The sequence below is a fragment of the Notothenia coriiceps genome, unplaced genomic scaffold, assembly GCF_000735185.1.
Source record: "Notothenia coriiceps isolate Sejong01 unplaced genomic scaffold, NC01 NC01_scaffold00017533, whole genome shotgun sequence".
Lineage (NCBI taxonomy): Eukaryota > Metazoa > Chordata > Actinopteri > Perciformes > Nototheniidae > Notothenia > Notothenia coriiceps.
The window spans coordinates 3519-19498 of NW_011350234.1; the positions used below are offsets into that span (position 1 = coordinate 3519).

The 15980-nt window shown below is 40.1% G+C and overlaps 1 protein-coding gene across 2 annotated transcripts; it reads right to left on the reverse strand.

Moving 5' to 3' along the window:
* Positions 1 to 1410: 1410 nt before the first annotated feature.
* Positions 1411 to 10511, reverse strand: lhx3 (LIM homeobox 3). Of its 2 annotated transcripts, none has more exons than XM_010776948.1 (6): positions 10442 to 10511; positions 5472 to 5643; positions 5161 to 5363; positions 3413 to 3564; positions 2153 to 2324; positions 1411 to 1844 (listed from the first exon to the last, which is right to left on the reverse strand). In XM_010776948.1, exons 1-6 carry the CDS (start codon positions 10509 to 10511, stop codon positions 1411 to 1413), a joined length of 1203 nt encoding a protein of 400 aa, XP_010775250.1. The 2 variants fall into 2 exon arrangements, with proteins under 2 accessions (XP_010775250.1, XP_010775251.1); XM_010776949.1 differs by lacking the exon at positions 10442 to 10511 and adding an exon at positions 7737 to 7779.
* Positions 10512 to 15980: the final 5469 nt, after the last annotated feature.

Consider the following 15980-nt stretch of genomic DNA (forward strand, 5'->3'; position numbering starts at 1 on the left):
CACACACACACACACACACACACACACACACACGCACACACGCACACGCACACTCATTCACGCGCCCACCCACACATATACTGTTTAATCTACTTAATTGAACCTGACTTTGAATAACTAAACAAATGAGGAAATTCACAAGGGGCACTTGATCCCTTCTCGGCTAATGGATTGGAGATTCCTTTCCCATAGGGGCATTTGGGCAAACAAGACCCAGTAATCTCTGAATTGATGAGTTGACTCTGTCTGCATCACATTTCTCCACTAAAGAGCCGTTGAACCCCTGATACAGTGTTGGTAGTTAGCCAGATACTCAATTTGCAGACACAGGCAGAACTGTGGGCGTGCTCTTGTTTCAGAGCTATAGGTGAATGCAAACGATAGATGGATGCACGATATAAGACAGGGATGGATCTACCCTTGGTCTCATGTTTCCTGGCTTGGACAACACATTTTAAATTAGTAGGAAATTAATACAAGTTGCTTAACCACTGTCAATGCACAATGCTGTAATTCAACCAAAAAGGATAGAACTCCATTGTTAATTTAGGTGACAAATTTATTAAAGTCCTGCCATTTAACCAGGAATCATCATCATCATCATCATCATCATCATCATCATCATCATCATCATCATCATCGTCGTCATCATTACCAGAGGGAATAAATAAGACATAAAACATTTTCCACATAAACAAACATATACATCGAACCCCATGTGCTACAGCAAGTTCTTCCTTGGGGTTGTTTTCTGTAGAACAAAACAAACGAGATACATCTGAGAACACACAAATGCATAGAAGTAATTGGGCCCCTAGGTACCATTTAAGACAACATCTACATTTAGCCTAGATCCCTGTTTAAGAATGTACAAAGTCCTCATATCTGGGTTTCTTATTCATGTCCAGGAAGGGGGTTTGTATAAAAATAAAGTCTCCGCAATGATAAACCATTATATATTTATATATAGACATTTGGCAACAACCAGACATTTAAAGACTCTGAACGGTAAACTGAATTCTGCCCCTAAACACAGTGTAGAAAACAAAGGGATGAGAGTAAAGAGAGCGAGTTGGTGAAAATCCAAATGAAAGAAAGAGTCTCATTAATGAAAAAGCTTATAGTGGTATCTGAAAACTGAACATTTTCACAGATTTCTTGCTTTACATACAGTTTTTACTACTGAAGGACAAGCAAAGGGCTTTTAATAGAGGACATTTTCCTCCTTCCTTTCATCAATATACCAAATGTAAATGAACCTGTTTATCAGATCATTTGGAGACCCAAAGACAGAAGTCTAGTCCTTTGCAAAATCACTTCCCTGATTTCCCAACTCCTTAAATCCAACAGAAGACACAGAAAAAAAAAAAAAGAAGAAGAAATAGAGTCCAATTTCTTAATGTTTACCAATCAAAACTGCCCGTGGTCCACTTCATCTAACCACGAGGCAGGACTGGCAGGAAAGTCTGGGTATCCTCCGCTGCTGCCAGTCGAGAGGTCTGAGCTGGGGCCGTTGGCAGCCCCCATGGAGACCCTCACCCCGGGGTTGATACCAGGCCCGCTGCCCTGGGTCATGATGGAAAGGCCGGAGTCAGGGTAGACCAAGCTGGAGATGAGGGGCTGGTGTCGGGGAAGCCCTTGAAGCGACCCCGGCGACTGAGGGAGGCCGTAGGGACTGTTTGAGCGGATGTCGTGGAACTGGTCCTGAGAGGGGAGGACCCCGTGCTCCAGGGGGAAGGAGCTGTGGTTGTTGCCGCCTTGACGGCCCCCGATGCCCGGAGAAGTGTCGCTCAGGCTGCTATAGATGCCGTTAGTGAGGCCCAGCTCCGACATGGGTGGTTCATCTGTAAAAAACATGACAAGAGTGAGGTTACCAAAACTGTAATAATCCAGAGTGAAAATAACTGATTCCTGGTACATTTATCCTACCATCTCCTTAACATTGTGCTTGGCTAGCTTGGATAGTATTGTCACATCCTCAATATCTCAATTATTGATTCAAATAATCTACAAAGCGTGGGGGAAAAAAGACAAGGGCAGCACAACAACACTATGACTGCATAGCATGAAAATGTGCCCCTTTTGCAAGTGTGTTAGCAGTTAGATTGTTAAAATGTGTCTAAAATCGCCCATTCACTTTGTGTGGTTGTACCTGTGAAGGACACCTCAGCGTCACTATCCAGGCCCTCCTCCTGAATGCTGTCCTTGTCAGATTTGGAGCTTCCTCGTGACCTCTTCATGTTGCGGAAGTACTGCCCCCACCTCTGCCGACCGGCGTCTTTCTTCAGTCTTTTCTCTTTAGCTCGCCTGTTCTGAAACCAAACCTGGAGGGAAAAAGACGTCCTGTTTGTTAATGGATTGAGTGACTTATAAGAGCACATTTAATTGTTTAAAACAGTGAGACATCAGTTTGGGTATAAGCAATCATTTGTGTTGCCTCAAGTTCTTCATTTTGTAAACAACACACAGAAACACACAGAAACAAAAGGCTTTCTATTCACCTTATTTACATAATCCTCTTGGACAATACAAGTCAACATTGTTTTTAGTCCTTGTGCCTAACAATTCAAAGTCATCTACATGCAAAGTCCTCTGCTCTTTCGCTGATGCAGATATTATGCTTAAAAAGATAAAGGATTCAGTTTTCAAGGACTATCTGGACACGGCTTTGCACCCCAAACAGTGACACTGAGGAGTAATCCTCATCAGATTTATCACGCATTTAATTAACTTAGCACCAGCTACAAGTTCTCCTCACCCCAAGGTGCAGACAGGTTAACGTGCCACTAGTTTCAATTATTCAGAGTTTCCTCTATTCCCCTTTTTGAATTAAGTGCTATACTATATTGTAAATTTAAGCTTTTGAAAACACAAACACCACAGGGTCCTACACGTCAACTACCTCACAAATGGATATTATTTCTGATACAAAATTAACATTTCTTATTATTTTATCTTACGTAGAAAATGTATTAATTTTTTGTCACAGGCACAAAAAGCAATTTTACATTCTCCTTAATGATATTCCGCCCTAAGTGAACCCTCTTCACCCCTTCCCTTTCACTGAATAATGAGGAGCATTTTAGTGGCTTCCGTCTCTACTTTTGTCCTTGCAAATAAAACAATATATATGACCACCACCTAGCAACCGGCGTGAGGCTCCTCAGCAGCAGACAATATGCGAGGGGCCCTCTTAGCATTGTTAACGAGCTTGCACTTAAACTGGGCTGACTTTCATGTGGACTTCATTTTACTCCATCTAGCCGTAAATTCCCCCCCTAACACATACACACCTACACACTCACACGCTTGTTCGTACAGTAGGCTTGTGCCAGTTTGGCCACAATTGTCCCTTGATAATGAAGTCAGAACACTAATGGAGTAGCCCTTAATGGATAATAATACACTTTACCTGCACAACCCGCATATCCAGGCCGGTCTCTGACGATAGCTGCTCTCGGACGTGGCGGGCAGGTTTGGGAGAGTTATTGTAGGCGTTCTTCAGTGTTTCCAGCTGTTTAGCAGTGATGGTGGTTCGTGGCCTTTTTGCAGTCGAGTCTGCCTCTGAAAAGAGAATGGAGAACACACAATGTAAGCCAACGATGGACTGTGTCTCCAAGTTTCCAGGCCAGAAGTCTCAAGAAATATGGTTTAGTCTTGAAATAGTTGAGTAATCAAGAAAAAAGACAAATGAGAGGATTCACATTAAATGAAAGAAATCCATCTAATACTTTCAATTAGACAAAGACAAATATTACTATCAACTTTCCATATAGATTGCTTGGGATAAACTCTTGATTTGTATCTATTTTTGGATCATTAAAGTGACCTTACATTTTTATAGAAACACACATTCACAGTAACCCATAGCATAAATGTCCCGTATCATAAACTTTATAATTTATCATAAAAAAGGATAAATTCTGCAACCTATAAACCAACACTCTGGCCTCCTGTGCATAATTGCATCATGTCTGCACATCTGTTGGCCAGCACAGCAAAATACAAAACCATCATCCAAATGGATGCTGCCCAAGTAATTGCGCCCTCTCATTAGTAAAATAAACGTGTGTGTTTTTAGTGAAAACTTGCGTTAACTCGCTGCGTAAATCAACACTTGGTGCTGGGCAGTAAATTCAAACAAACAGATGGGGAGATAAAAACTCTGCCCTCTCAGGAGCACAGCCTGCTGGGAAGATACTGTGGTATTGGTTGTTTGGTCAGGGTTTTAAAGACAAATGTTGTGCATTTAATAACTTTGGAAGAAAATCTGAAATGTTATTAACTACTTCTCAACACATGTGAGTAGATTTAACTGCCACAAATTAACTATCTCTATGCATAAAGAAGTGATCATAAATGGGTTTAAACACTTGTTTTAATTGTTATTTATTTGCTCATTGAGGTTCAAATGACTACTGTATATTAATACAATGGTATGTAATTTTTGGGGTAGAAATATGTTTTTGATAAAATGGCTTAATGGAACTTTTTGCAACTTAATTGTTCACAACTTGTGTGCAATGTTGCTTTAAGGAACATTCATTATATTTGAAAATAAACTATTAATATGAGTTAATATGAAAATGCATTTAATATTTAGAGAGAGTTCCTACACTAATAAAAGCATAGGTGAATGTATTGCAACTGTAGATTTTAAGAGAAAAAACTATTAAAGTATACATTTTAATTGAGCTAAATTGCACGTTTAATTTAAAAGTATTTCGATATTTATAATGGCTCAAACAATTCTAGCACCATTAACATAATTAAACATAATAATACATTGTTTCTTAATTTTTGATTATCATATACACATACAGTACAGGCCTACATTTCTAACTATGTCCTTACTCCGGAAGGCACACACAATACTGTAATAAGAGTTATTGAAAGCTGATTCCTTGCAGCGCAGAGTGCAAGTGGAAGCCTCCAGGCCTCCACTTTACGCAGTTTGCTATCGATTGGGTTGCAGGCAACGACGCAATTAGCGCAGGTGGGTCAGGCTTTATGGGTGACCTCATTGTCACGTCTGACTCACAACTCAGAGCAGGTACTTAAAAAACAAGTGTGCATGCAAACGCATCGGGGTTTGGTCTGAAAATGACGCAATTTTCAGGCCACAAACAGAAATGTGAAGATGTGCATTTTGTTCCTCACCTCTCTGTTTGGCGGTCTCGTAGTCGGCTTTGCACACGAGCCTGCTGTCCTCCATCAGATAGTACTCGTCACCTGTGGCCAGTTGCCTTTTGCACACGATGCAGGCGAAGCAGTGCAGGTGGTACACGAAGTCCTGCGCTCTCCTCACCACCTGTGTGGGCGGTATGCCCTGCTGACAGGCTGCGCACTTGGTCCCGAATCTCCTTTTGGAAATTAGACGTTTTTCATCAATACATAATAACCTTCGATCAATTAATTCTAAATAGTAAAAGATTTATTTGAAAAAAAAGTGTTTTAATAGTTTTACTCACTTGAAGAAATCCTCTTTGCAGTAGACGCTCTCGCCCCTGCTGAAGCACTTCTCGGACAGTTGCGCCTGGCAGTCGCTGCATTTCAGGCACTTGCTGTGCCAGTGGCGATCCAGCACTTTGAGGATAAAGCGGTCCACGATGTGTTGATTGCAGCCTGCACATACTGGGATTTCTGCAGGAGACATGATGGAATCGTTTTGGCTAATTCAATTTATACAGTTACTTGCATGGGGAAACATTGTACTGAGTGATATCTGATCCAGCTTATTGTCCTTAATATGTCTACGCGTACTTAAAGTAATTATCTGTTAATGTACACACGTTTAATTATGCAAGACGGACGCTCAAAAATGTGACGTCACCCTTCAAATCAGAAATTAATATGAATATATCTAAACAATGACTCACCTTCTTGTCTTTTTTTAATGTTTGAAATATTTGGTTGTTTGGTAGTATTTTTTTAATCTATAAATTCAATGATATCAAATTGTATTTGATAAATTACCTATATCCAAAATCAATTAATCTACTAAATCTATCAAAACAACTAAGTACCATACTACCAGATCATAATCATAATTGTATTGCACAGTCAAACGCAACCCAACATTAAACAACTGAAAACATAAAGATATTTGTAACGTCCGTCAAACAAAAGTGTTTGAGCAGGGACTTTATCAATTACATAATACACATACACTATGTTATTCGGTTATAATAAACTGTGATCGAAAAAGAAAAAAACGTAAGTCTATGATTTAAACGTATAGTCATCTTATTGTTTAATTTTACATTTTTGTGGCAAAAAACGTTTCATGTGTTTGAAACATGCTTTGGAATGATTCCGAATACATATGGACATCAGAGAAAATTGTAGCGATAGCAGACCACCACACTTTCTGAGATTTATATCGAAATGTGCTTATTCTGCCAAACGATTTTACTAGAATAAAATAAATTCACATAAATCCAACAGTGCAGATCAAAGTTAGCAGGATTCTTTAAAGAAAAGGCATTTGATATCCATAAATGAGGAGTACGCTTCAGGATCATCTTGGGAATTAATAACTCGTTAATCGAGTGGTGATCGGCTGTTTTTTTATTTTGTCACGTGTCATCATCTTTAACAAGCAGCAGCATATTTTTGCAAGGTCAGTTTCAGAAAGAGAAGCCTACAATATATACAAAATAATCTCCATTTGAGATATTTGAACACAATAACGAGTGCTTAAGAGAAACGCTGTATTAAAGAAAAAAAATAGAAATCTGTATGCCAAGTATGACGTTATCATTCCTCCTCATTATTAATTGAATAATGCTCAAGCACTTTATATTCTATCCGTGCAAGGAGTCTTGTTCCTATTGTTCTGTTGTAGACAATTCATGGCACATTAATGAACCATTTCTTCTGGCATCACCAGCGAAACACTGCACAAGTGTGCTGCCGGGAGCCCCGTCAAGAACAGGTGTACACAGGCCATCATTTATTCAGTGCGCTCTGTAAAACTAGAAAGCTGCGGCCTATAGGTGAAACCAATAAGGTGTCCAAGCAAATTGTTAGCCTTAGTGGGCCCACTTGGAAGATTAAAAATAAACATGCATGCATATCCAAATTGCAATTTTGTGCGTAAATGTGCATTATGTAACGTTGGAGCAGGTGAGGTTCGATGAATCACATAATACTGTCGTGCTGAGAATGGGCCTGTGTAAATGAACACATTGGGGTCTCTTATTATTTAACATACAACCATTCAACCAAAGCTCCTAGAAAAACGTATATATAGTATACAGAAACGTATTAGCAAGAACATGTATTCTTCAATAAAACCGTCTGGACCGTGACCAAAACGCTTTAGGTTAGACTCAACAATGCGTAAAAACAATTTCCCTGGAGTAAGCCTCCCCAAAAGAGCACTACATATAAAATATGATACATGTACATTTGAACGATCATTCAGATAAATCAAAGGTCAAATAAAAGCCTGATGCATAAAAGATCTGGAGCAACTCAAATGGCACATGTCCTCTGTCTCACCAGCTGTAAAACTGTTTCGCTCGACAGGACAATTTGCCGGAATTAAAGCCACTGCACATCATTCATTATCCATGATAGTAAACACTAATTTAACATGATGGAAATATTATCAACAAACTGCAACTACAGCCAATAGCAAAGGTCCAAATACGCTACAGTATAGGCTACAAAATATGCAAGCAAAACAATGCAAAAACGAACCAATTGATTACATGTTGGCTTCCGGTTACCTTTCAGTAGCTCCTCACTGTGCGACAGCAAAGCAAGGAGCATCTCCGTGTTTTTTGGTGTCTCTTTTAGAGAGTTGCGATCACCATGTCCATCCATAGCTCATGATTATATTAAATCAAATATATCTTGTTTGGTTTATATCCACACGCATATGCATGGGATCAAGTGTTGTCAAATGGGTGTACCAGGAGCCCAAAAGCGAACACGAGCGCGCAGTGGAGTTTGCTTTTATGCTTCACTGAGTTGAAGCCTGTGCTGGATTACGCTGCGCCGTTTCCTGGGCGACAGGCAGATAGATTAACATCACCTACCGAGTACCCTACCCGGAAGAGGAATACACATGCAGGAGGTGAGAGGAATAACCAATAGTTTTACTGTTGTGGTATAGATATATACTATTATAACTCGCCAAAATGATGAAAAAAAAAGATATAGAATCATGTCTGTTATTTTTATTTTGTTACCAAACTGCAACTGAAATATAGTAACATCCACTTTGAAACTCAAGAGATCTATCTATGCATTTTCACCAGATTGGACGACATGATTGCCCTTTTTTCGATAATATATAAAATGATAAATACAAAAGGTAAAGGCTTTTAAACAGTGATCATGCTATGAGAGTTACATAATGCATGCAAATACCACTTTGAAAAAAGGTAAAATGGTAATATTATGTAATTGATAACGATATACAGGAGTAAATGCGATATATTTTCTTAACTGTTTTCAGTTAGAAGCCCAACATGGCATTAGTTAAGATAGATACTTATGACATAGAATGTTAATGATCCCTGCGTGGACTTAAAACTGATGCAAATGAACACTTAAAAACAACAAAACGAACTCGATCCACAGCCTCCAAAAAATACAGGGAACTAGACACCATTATGTTGTTGACTCATAATGTGAGTGTGTGGAGAGGACTCCCCTGGGCTTTCCGTTTTTAATTCGGATTCCAGCTCTGCCATGCGCAAAGGAGAGATTGGGCCCTGATGGGAGACGTCTTTTAAAAACCTTTGCCTTTTTCATTAATTAATATTATTTCCTGCAGAAAATAAAACAAACAATTGTTCTCAATTAATCGCTCTATTTAACAAACGGGTAACATTATTTCTACCTTGGAACAAGATACAAAATACATGGTTTTATTTGTCTATATTATTAATATGATTACACAAAATTCCAATAACAGTATACAACTACTTGCTAATAAAGCAATGCATAAATCAGATGCTCTGATCAGATGTAACAATGTCATTTCGAATATGGTACACACACACAACATACACGGCCTCACGCACACACAATCTTCATCTCATGTGCTCAAAGACAAGTGTTTATTTAGGGGAGAGATTGGCTGTTCAATAACATGTTGATCGGGCCAACACCCCAATGAATTTTATTGACACTGATCTTTGGCACAAAAGAGCGCCTTGGGAAATCACAGGTAGTGCCACAGCAGCCGGGCCGCTGATGAATCCAAAATCAATGTCCTATTTGCCTGCATTTTAGAAGTATATGAAAGACGTTTTGGAGAAAGGTGCGGGGTTCATGGGTGCCCCTCTTACTTTCAGCTTTGTAATATTTTTATGTCATATTGATCGCTCACTTTTGAGGGGGTGAGCCCGGCAGTAATGCAACAACAAAGCGATAAAATGACCATCAAAGACAGGGTCAGTCAGTTAGAGAAAGACACAAGAATGATCAGGTAAATTCACGTTTTTTGTTTTATTTTTTTTATTTTTTATTGTCTCAATTTACATTTTTGTATTCGGCTCAAATAAATTAGATAACCCGTTTAAAAAATAGGTTTGAGGTTTATTCTCCATAATCTATATTTTAAATCAAATGAATGTTTTGTGTTGCCTTATGAATGCAGCCTTACAATAACAAAAACGATAATTTGTGTAACTCGCCTAAATAAATAAAACATGTATTTTCCAGCTTTGGACAACAGTAAATAATTATACAAGTCTCCAATAATTTTACTTTTTCCGTGAAGCATCATCACCTTCACTTCCAACTTCAGGTGTCCCACCTGTCAGGGCAGGAATGTGACACCTGTTGAGCATTTCGGGTCGGTGGACTATACGGGGGGGGAGCTGCTCCGCGCCTGCTGGCAGATAGAGTCAGTGGGGTCCGGTGGTCTCCGTATCTGCTCCCTGCACACAGCCCGCACTCCCGTTACAACCACAAGCGGTGGCGTGAAATGACAGCACGCGCATAACATCTGTTCGTGTGATTCTCCAACAATGAAGGCTCATTACAGATTCATAACGTCTCCCACACGCAGCGCAAAAGAAAGCGCCTCTAAATATTCTGTATACATCAACATGGGTTGGTGGATACCAGACTGTTTTCTTCAACTCTTTGTATTTTTTTTCTCACTTTTTTAATGTCTACAAAAAGAATATTTGGAATACAGAAATGATCAAAAGTTAAAGTGAGTGCCTTTCCAAAATAGGATAAAACCAGTTAACAAGGTCTATTTCACGCTTGTCAGAGATCACTGAGCAAAACAAGGGCCGCCTTCAGAGAGCCTGCTGTGCTGATCTGATGTATTATCCTCCATTTTCACGCCAATTGAAACTCATTAACTGACCCCAGGACATCAATTCATATTCATCTCTGCCTGGCTCTTCCCCTAAACCCACATTTTAATGCATGTGCACAGTGTGAATAGTTACAATGGATTTATTACCTTGTCCTGAACTGTACCGGGAGAAATTGCCGGTGCTTTGACAGCTTGATCCCGGGTGTTCAAGCAACATTTTGAAGATGTTCCGATATCCCAACAGAAGAACAGTAGCGTCGAAACGCCTGTGGTCAAAAATTAAATCAAACTACTGCGACGATGGACTCAAACCGGCAGTTTCCTGGAGATGTATCCTCTGGAGTTGAGATCGATTCGAAGGCAGCTCGATTTCTAAAAAAATGTTAAAAAGAAAACCAGTCGACCTTTCACGGTTCGTCAGCCACCGAGGACGTAAACTGTGAATATTCATCAAGTTGCTCTTTGATTCCGCGTGGATAAGCTCGAGGTGGGGTGAAAACAAGGGGCGTGTGGCAGTGGAAAAGTGTCTGACCATCAGCAGCTGACCTGACTGTGAGCCCGGCTGCCTGAGACCTTACTGAAATACTCAAGTACCCGGCGGGCAGCGCTGCCTCTGTCCAGGGTGCTGAAGGGGGAGCTTCTCTACAGGCTGGAGGCGTGTGTGCTCCTACATCCCCCGTGGCTATCTTTAAGAACTCGCACACGCGCACACACAGACACAAACACTTGCCCCCCCCCCCTCCTCCCTCTCCTCTCCTTATCTATGTTTTGGTGCACGTGTCTGTCTTTCACGGGGCACAATGGGGCAATTGGGCAGTGTTTGGGACATTGTTGCATTTGTATCGCTGCGTTTTTCTTTTGTTTGTTAAAACATAGACCGTATATCATTACTGTTGTAAGATATAGCATACATACTGTTATATTAGCTGTGCATCTTAACTGTTGGGAATAGTTTACAATCATTGACAGGTACTAGTTTTACCTAACTAAATTAAAATACTCTTGTTTTTGAAAAAATGACCTATGATTACGGTTAGGTGCAAGTGGAAAAAACGAGTTAAAATATTAAAATGCACAGAGTTTCAATTGTAACACCTTTCTTTTGTTCTTTCTTCAAAACAATGAAATTAATGCATTCTTACAATATTTGAATTCACGCGCTTATGCAGAGCTGGGCTGCATTTTGGCTCAGTGCCATATACATGCCTTTGACACTGCGCCAATTACCACCACAGCGCATAAAACTACTCTGACGGAGTCCTACAGCTTTGATTCAATTTTACTCGCCCAGCACGCCAGGCCACAAGAGCTGTAAGCCAATTAGATCGGTGCTGTTCATTAGTCCATTCAGGGCAATTAGCCTCACAAAGTTGGAAATAAATCATTCTTTAGTCATTGTACTTCAACATCCTCTCTCCCTCATTCCAGAAATTCCACAACAAACACATGGTTTTAAAAAAAACGATATCTATGGATATTTGTTTTCAAGGATAACAAGCACATTTTGGGTGTTTTCATGAGCAGTAATCTCTGGTCAACAAGTCAGTGTGGATCTTTACGCAGATTAAGCGAAAACTGTTTGTAAATCTGGAAGGAGATGTACAGAGTAACCTAAAGCCACTGTAGCAAATAAGATTAGACTACATGAACAACAACAAGCCTGCTTTGAGGAGAGAGTCTTTGCAATTTAACGCAGTGCATGGTTAAGATGGGCATAGTAGTGTCTCATGCACATTTAAAACCTTTTCAAATAAAAATCTCAAATAACCCTCACTGACAATTTTGGAATCATAATCATAAACCTATTGCTTATATTAAAAGACACTATTAGCTTAAGAAGACATTTTAGGGATAAACTAATCAGCAATTAGCAATACCAATGTGAAGTTGTTTTGTAACACTATGCAGATACTGCCAACAAACATTTCATTTCCCTGTATCCTCAGCTCCCCTGCATGAATATCATGATGAGCCAACCCTGAAAACAGGCCAAGGCTTTTATCCTGTTGTGTTTATCCTCTGCAAAACCTAAAGCATCATCACAGAAAATTGGTAAAGATTTAAAACACCTGGGAACTACTTGAGAAAGCAGCTGCAATCAGCCAGTAAGGATCCTCTATTAATATTCAGCATTTGCAACTATTGGAACTTGATTTTATAACCTTGAATATGAGCAGGATCAAAAGGCTCTCAAGTGGATGAGACAAGCCTCGGCCCTTAAGGGTCTCTTGAAAAGAACAAATGGGATGCAGCACATGAAAGCTCTGTTTTCAAGTGAGGGTACTCACCTGAAAAGACAATGGATTTACGAATACAAATCTTTACGGAGATCTGTTGTTTTTCATGTATTGCATTTATCTCAGCTTATGTTTGTATTTTTGCACTCAGAAGAGAAGAACTGCAAAAGCAATTTTCAAGAAGAGAGAAATGTTACCATCAAAGGCCTTAACTTATGACAAAAGTTAGAGTAGACGAATGCAATATATTGATTACAAGCTCCTATAATACACTGCCTATCTCTAGAGGGAGGTTTCTCAGGTCCGAACAGAATTTATTTAAATTGATCAGTCTGCCGGTGTGGCCTTTTATGCATTATAATAAAAATATTGGGGCACATGATCTTGTTTTTTTTTACTTGTCATTTTAAATGTTGCATACGTCAACAAGTGCCTCTGTGCTATCCTGAATGATGCACATAAATGTGAATATGTGTGTGTGCGCATGTGTGTGTAACTGATTTGGGTGACTGAGTGTTACTACGGGGGTCCATGTGCACCCATGCCACCCCTCTGACACCAGTCTACCATTGTGCTGCTGTCATGATCAATCATGTGCTGCTAAGACTGGCCTTGTTCAAGAGGGAGGGGACCAATCACACGCCTCATTACCCAGGCTTGGTTACTCCTAAGCGGAGTAGTCCCAGGACACTCAGCCTGTTGCTGTCTGGAGATAGAGATGAGTAGAGCAAACTTGTGTGTATAAGAGTGAGAGAGAGAGAGAGAAAATATTCAGATAAATAAATAGTTAGCAAGATGATGTCAAAGACGGCAAGAGAATGACTTGTGCATCTGAACAACACACCTCAACAGTGGAAGACTAATATGGGTAAATCGGATCAGATTGAATCACTTGCTGCAAGAGAAATAAATCAACAAAATCTGCAGTGAAACTTAAAAATACAACATTTTTGCTGGAATAAGTTGCTGACCAAAAGACAAGTTTTCCGATAATGCAAACCAAAGCGCAGGGTGTAGATACTGTAGATAAAGGCCCGCCCTCTGCGTCCCCTGAGCAACCAGCCTCTAGTTTTCAATCCTAGCAAGCAGCTCTCATTGTTTTGAAATGGCTCCATCTGGCAAGGTTTCACTGACCAGGCCTGCCGTGGCTCGCTCCCCCAGCAGCTGGCTAAACTGCCCAACCGCTTTTCCGCTTGGCCCTCGGAGTAACCGACACTATCTGGTGGCTTTGCCCCTCCAACACACTCACTCAAACACACACACACAATAACACACAAGGTTAACTGTCCTCCGGCCTACCAGTCGTGGGGTCAGCTGGCTGGAGGAGAGGAAGGGGAGGGAGGCCTGCTGGAGGGGTGGTGAGGGGTGGAATGGGTGACACCATTTAGCCCTTTGTTATTCACCCAAGAGAATGGGAGAAATGTTTCAAAAGTGCTTCAAATGTACCGTACATTGGAAAGGATATTTGGGAGCTTAAAGAAAATAGAAAATGGACAAACACTCAAAGTCAGCTCTATGAATCCCCTATACTTCTTATCTTTATGGGCTTAGCTCAACAGCTGGTCCTTCAGAGTCGAATGCAGGTTTCTTTATTTGTGCATTAGGGTCTACTCTAGGCTAAAAAGGCTGCCACCTCTGCCCGGCATCAGCCCCTTTGAATATTGATATGCTAATGATGAACAACACAGGGAACAAAGCCTTACTGCTACCACTGGAAAGCGACACAATGGCCCTTCAGTCAGGCCTTGACACTTTTACCACCCAACATGTGTCCCTGGTTTCATGCTCAGACAATAAAAGGCCAACAACTGTCCAACCATTTCAATGGGGGGATGTTGTTCCTCTGTTCCGACGCACTGTCTGAGGACCCGACTGGTTACGTTGTGTTTTACCAGTCTTTGTCCTGGGTGGGAAATATCAGCTTTTGGGAGCAATGATAAGCCACCACCCCAGAGGCAGACATAATGCCTGGGGGGTCAAGGGTCAAACCTTTCAGGCAGAGCTGAGGCTTGACCTAGCTTGTCATTACAGATGTTGGCCTGCTGTGGGGTCTATCGGGTTTGCAGGTGGTATTTGTTGGTAGAAATAGCATATATAGAAAATAAATATTATTAAAGACCTTAACAGCGATATGAGATTTACATCTATAGGCTGATTTAAAGTCAGTTATGTACAGTAGATCAGCTTTAGAAGGTTTGATAGGATAGACTATTTATTTCTGTTGTGGCATGTTTTGATTAAAAAAAAAGCTTCATTGTGACAAAGGGCCAATGGTAACTGGTGCAACACATGCAATCAAAACAGTGGCACCTTTTTTAACTTGATCTTTCCTTATTTAAGTTCATATATGGTTGTATTCAACTGCTCTTAATACTCAGCTAACACAATTTAATATTCCCACATACTTACAGTACTTAGATGTTTAAAATATAACTGATGTCCTCTAATGTCTCTGGTAATGTAATTTTATAATGTTCAATAAAAAAAAGAAGCAGAATACACAATTGTTTATAACATTTCCCCTATACAAATATGTTATTCCTGTTTAAGTGTGGGGCAAGTCTTTGAAAACAGGCTTTGGGGAAGTAAGGCAAATATTATTGTTACAGTTAGGGTTAGGGTAACTAGAAAAGGTCAACAGGTTTACTCACTGAATCTCTAAATATCAGAATGACTAAAGTGTAAACCAACTTCCTGACAAACAAATATTACGATCTAACAGAGGCACTTTAAAGAAGTTAATATTTCTTTGCAATACTAGCAAACCTTGGAATGACACCCCATGGCTCAATTTAATGTTGTGTTTTGATTTTTAAGGAGGTCACGAGGGGCAGTGTGCTTATAATTGAACTCTAGAGCTAGACCTCCGATCTGGACCAAAACTATGAGCTGAGCAGATAAGTCATAGCTCCCTCTGTGCAGCATGAAACAGCCACAACTATGGTTTTGTTTTTTAACTCAACTTACGTTTACCACTATCCCAATCCCATCGTTACTCCGTATCAACCTTTTAAAGTTTCCACAGTCCCTCATTGATCTATCCCTTTCTTTACCCATCAGTAGGTGGAAAGTCAAGAGAAAGGGTGATTAGCGACTGCACTGGGGGAACCCTCACCTTCAATGATAGATGTAATCATTCAACTGGAAAATGAATGTATTTATTATTAGCAATTTATTTGCTAATTAATCATATACCATGTCCGAGCATGGAACCAGACAGCCAGCTTGCCATGAGTATGACAGGGTCAGCTGTTTAAAAGGTAGCATTTATCATGGTGTCGCTGTTAGATGTCATTATTGCTGAGCTGGTTTCTGTTTCGATAAATGAGGAAACAGAGTTAGGAACAGCGTATATACTACTGGGGTTTATTTATTTTTAGTAATAATACCTTGATGTTATTGTTGAGAATGTGCATGTCCATGCATTTTGAGAGGTTAAGCAGTTTGTT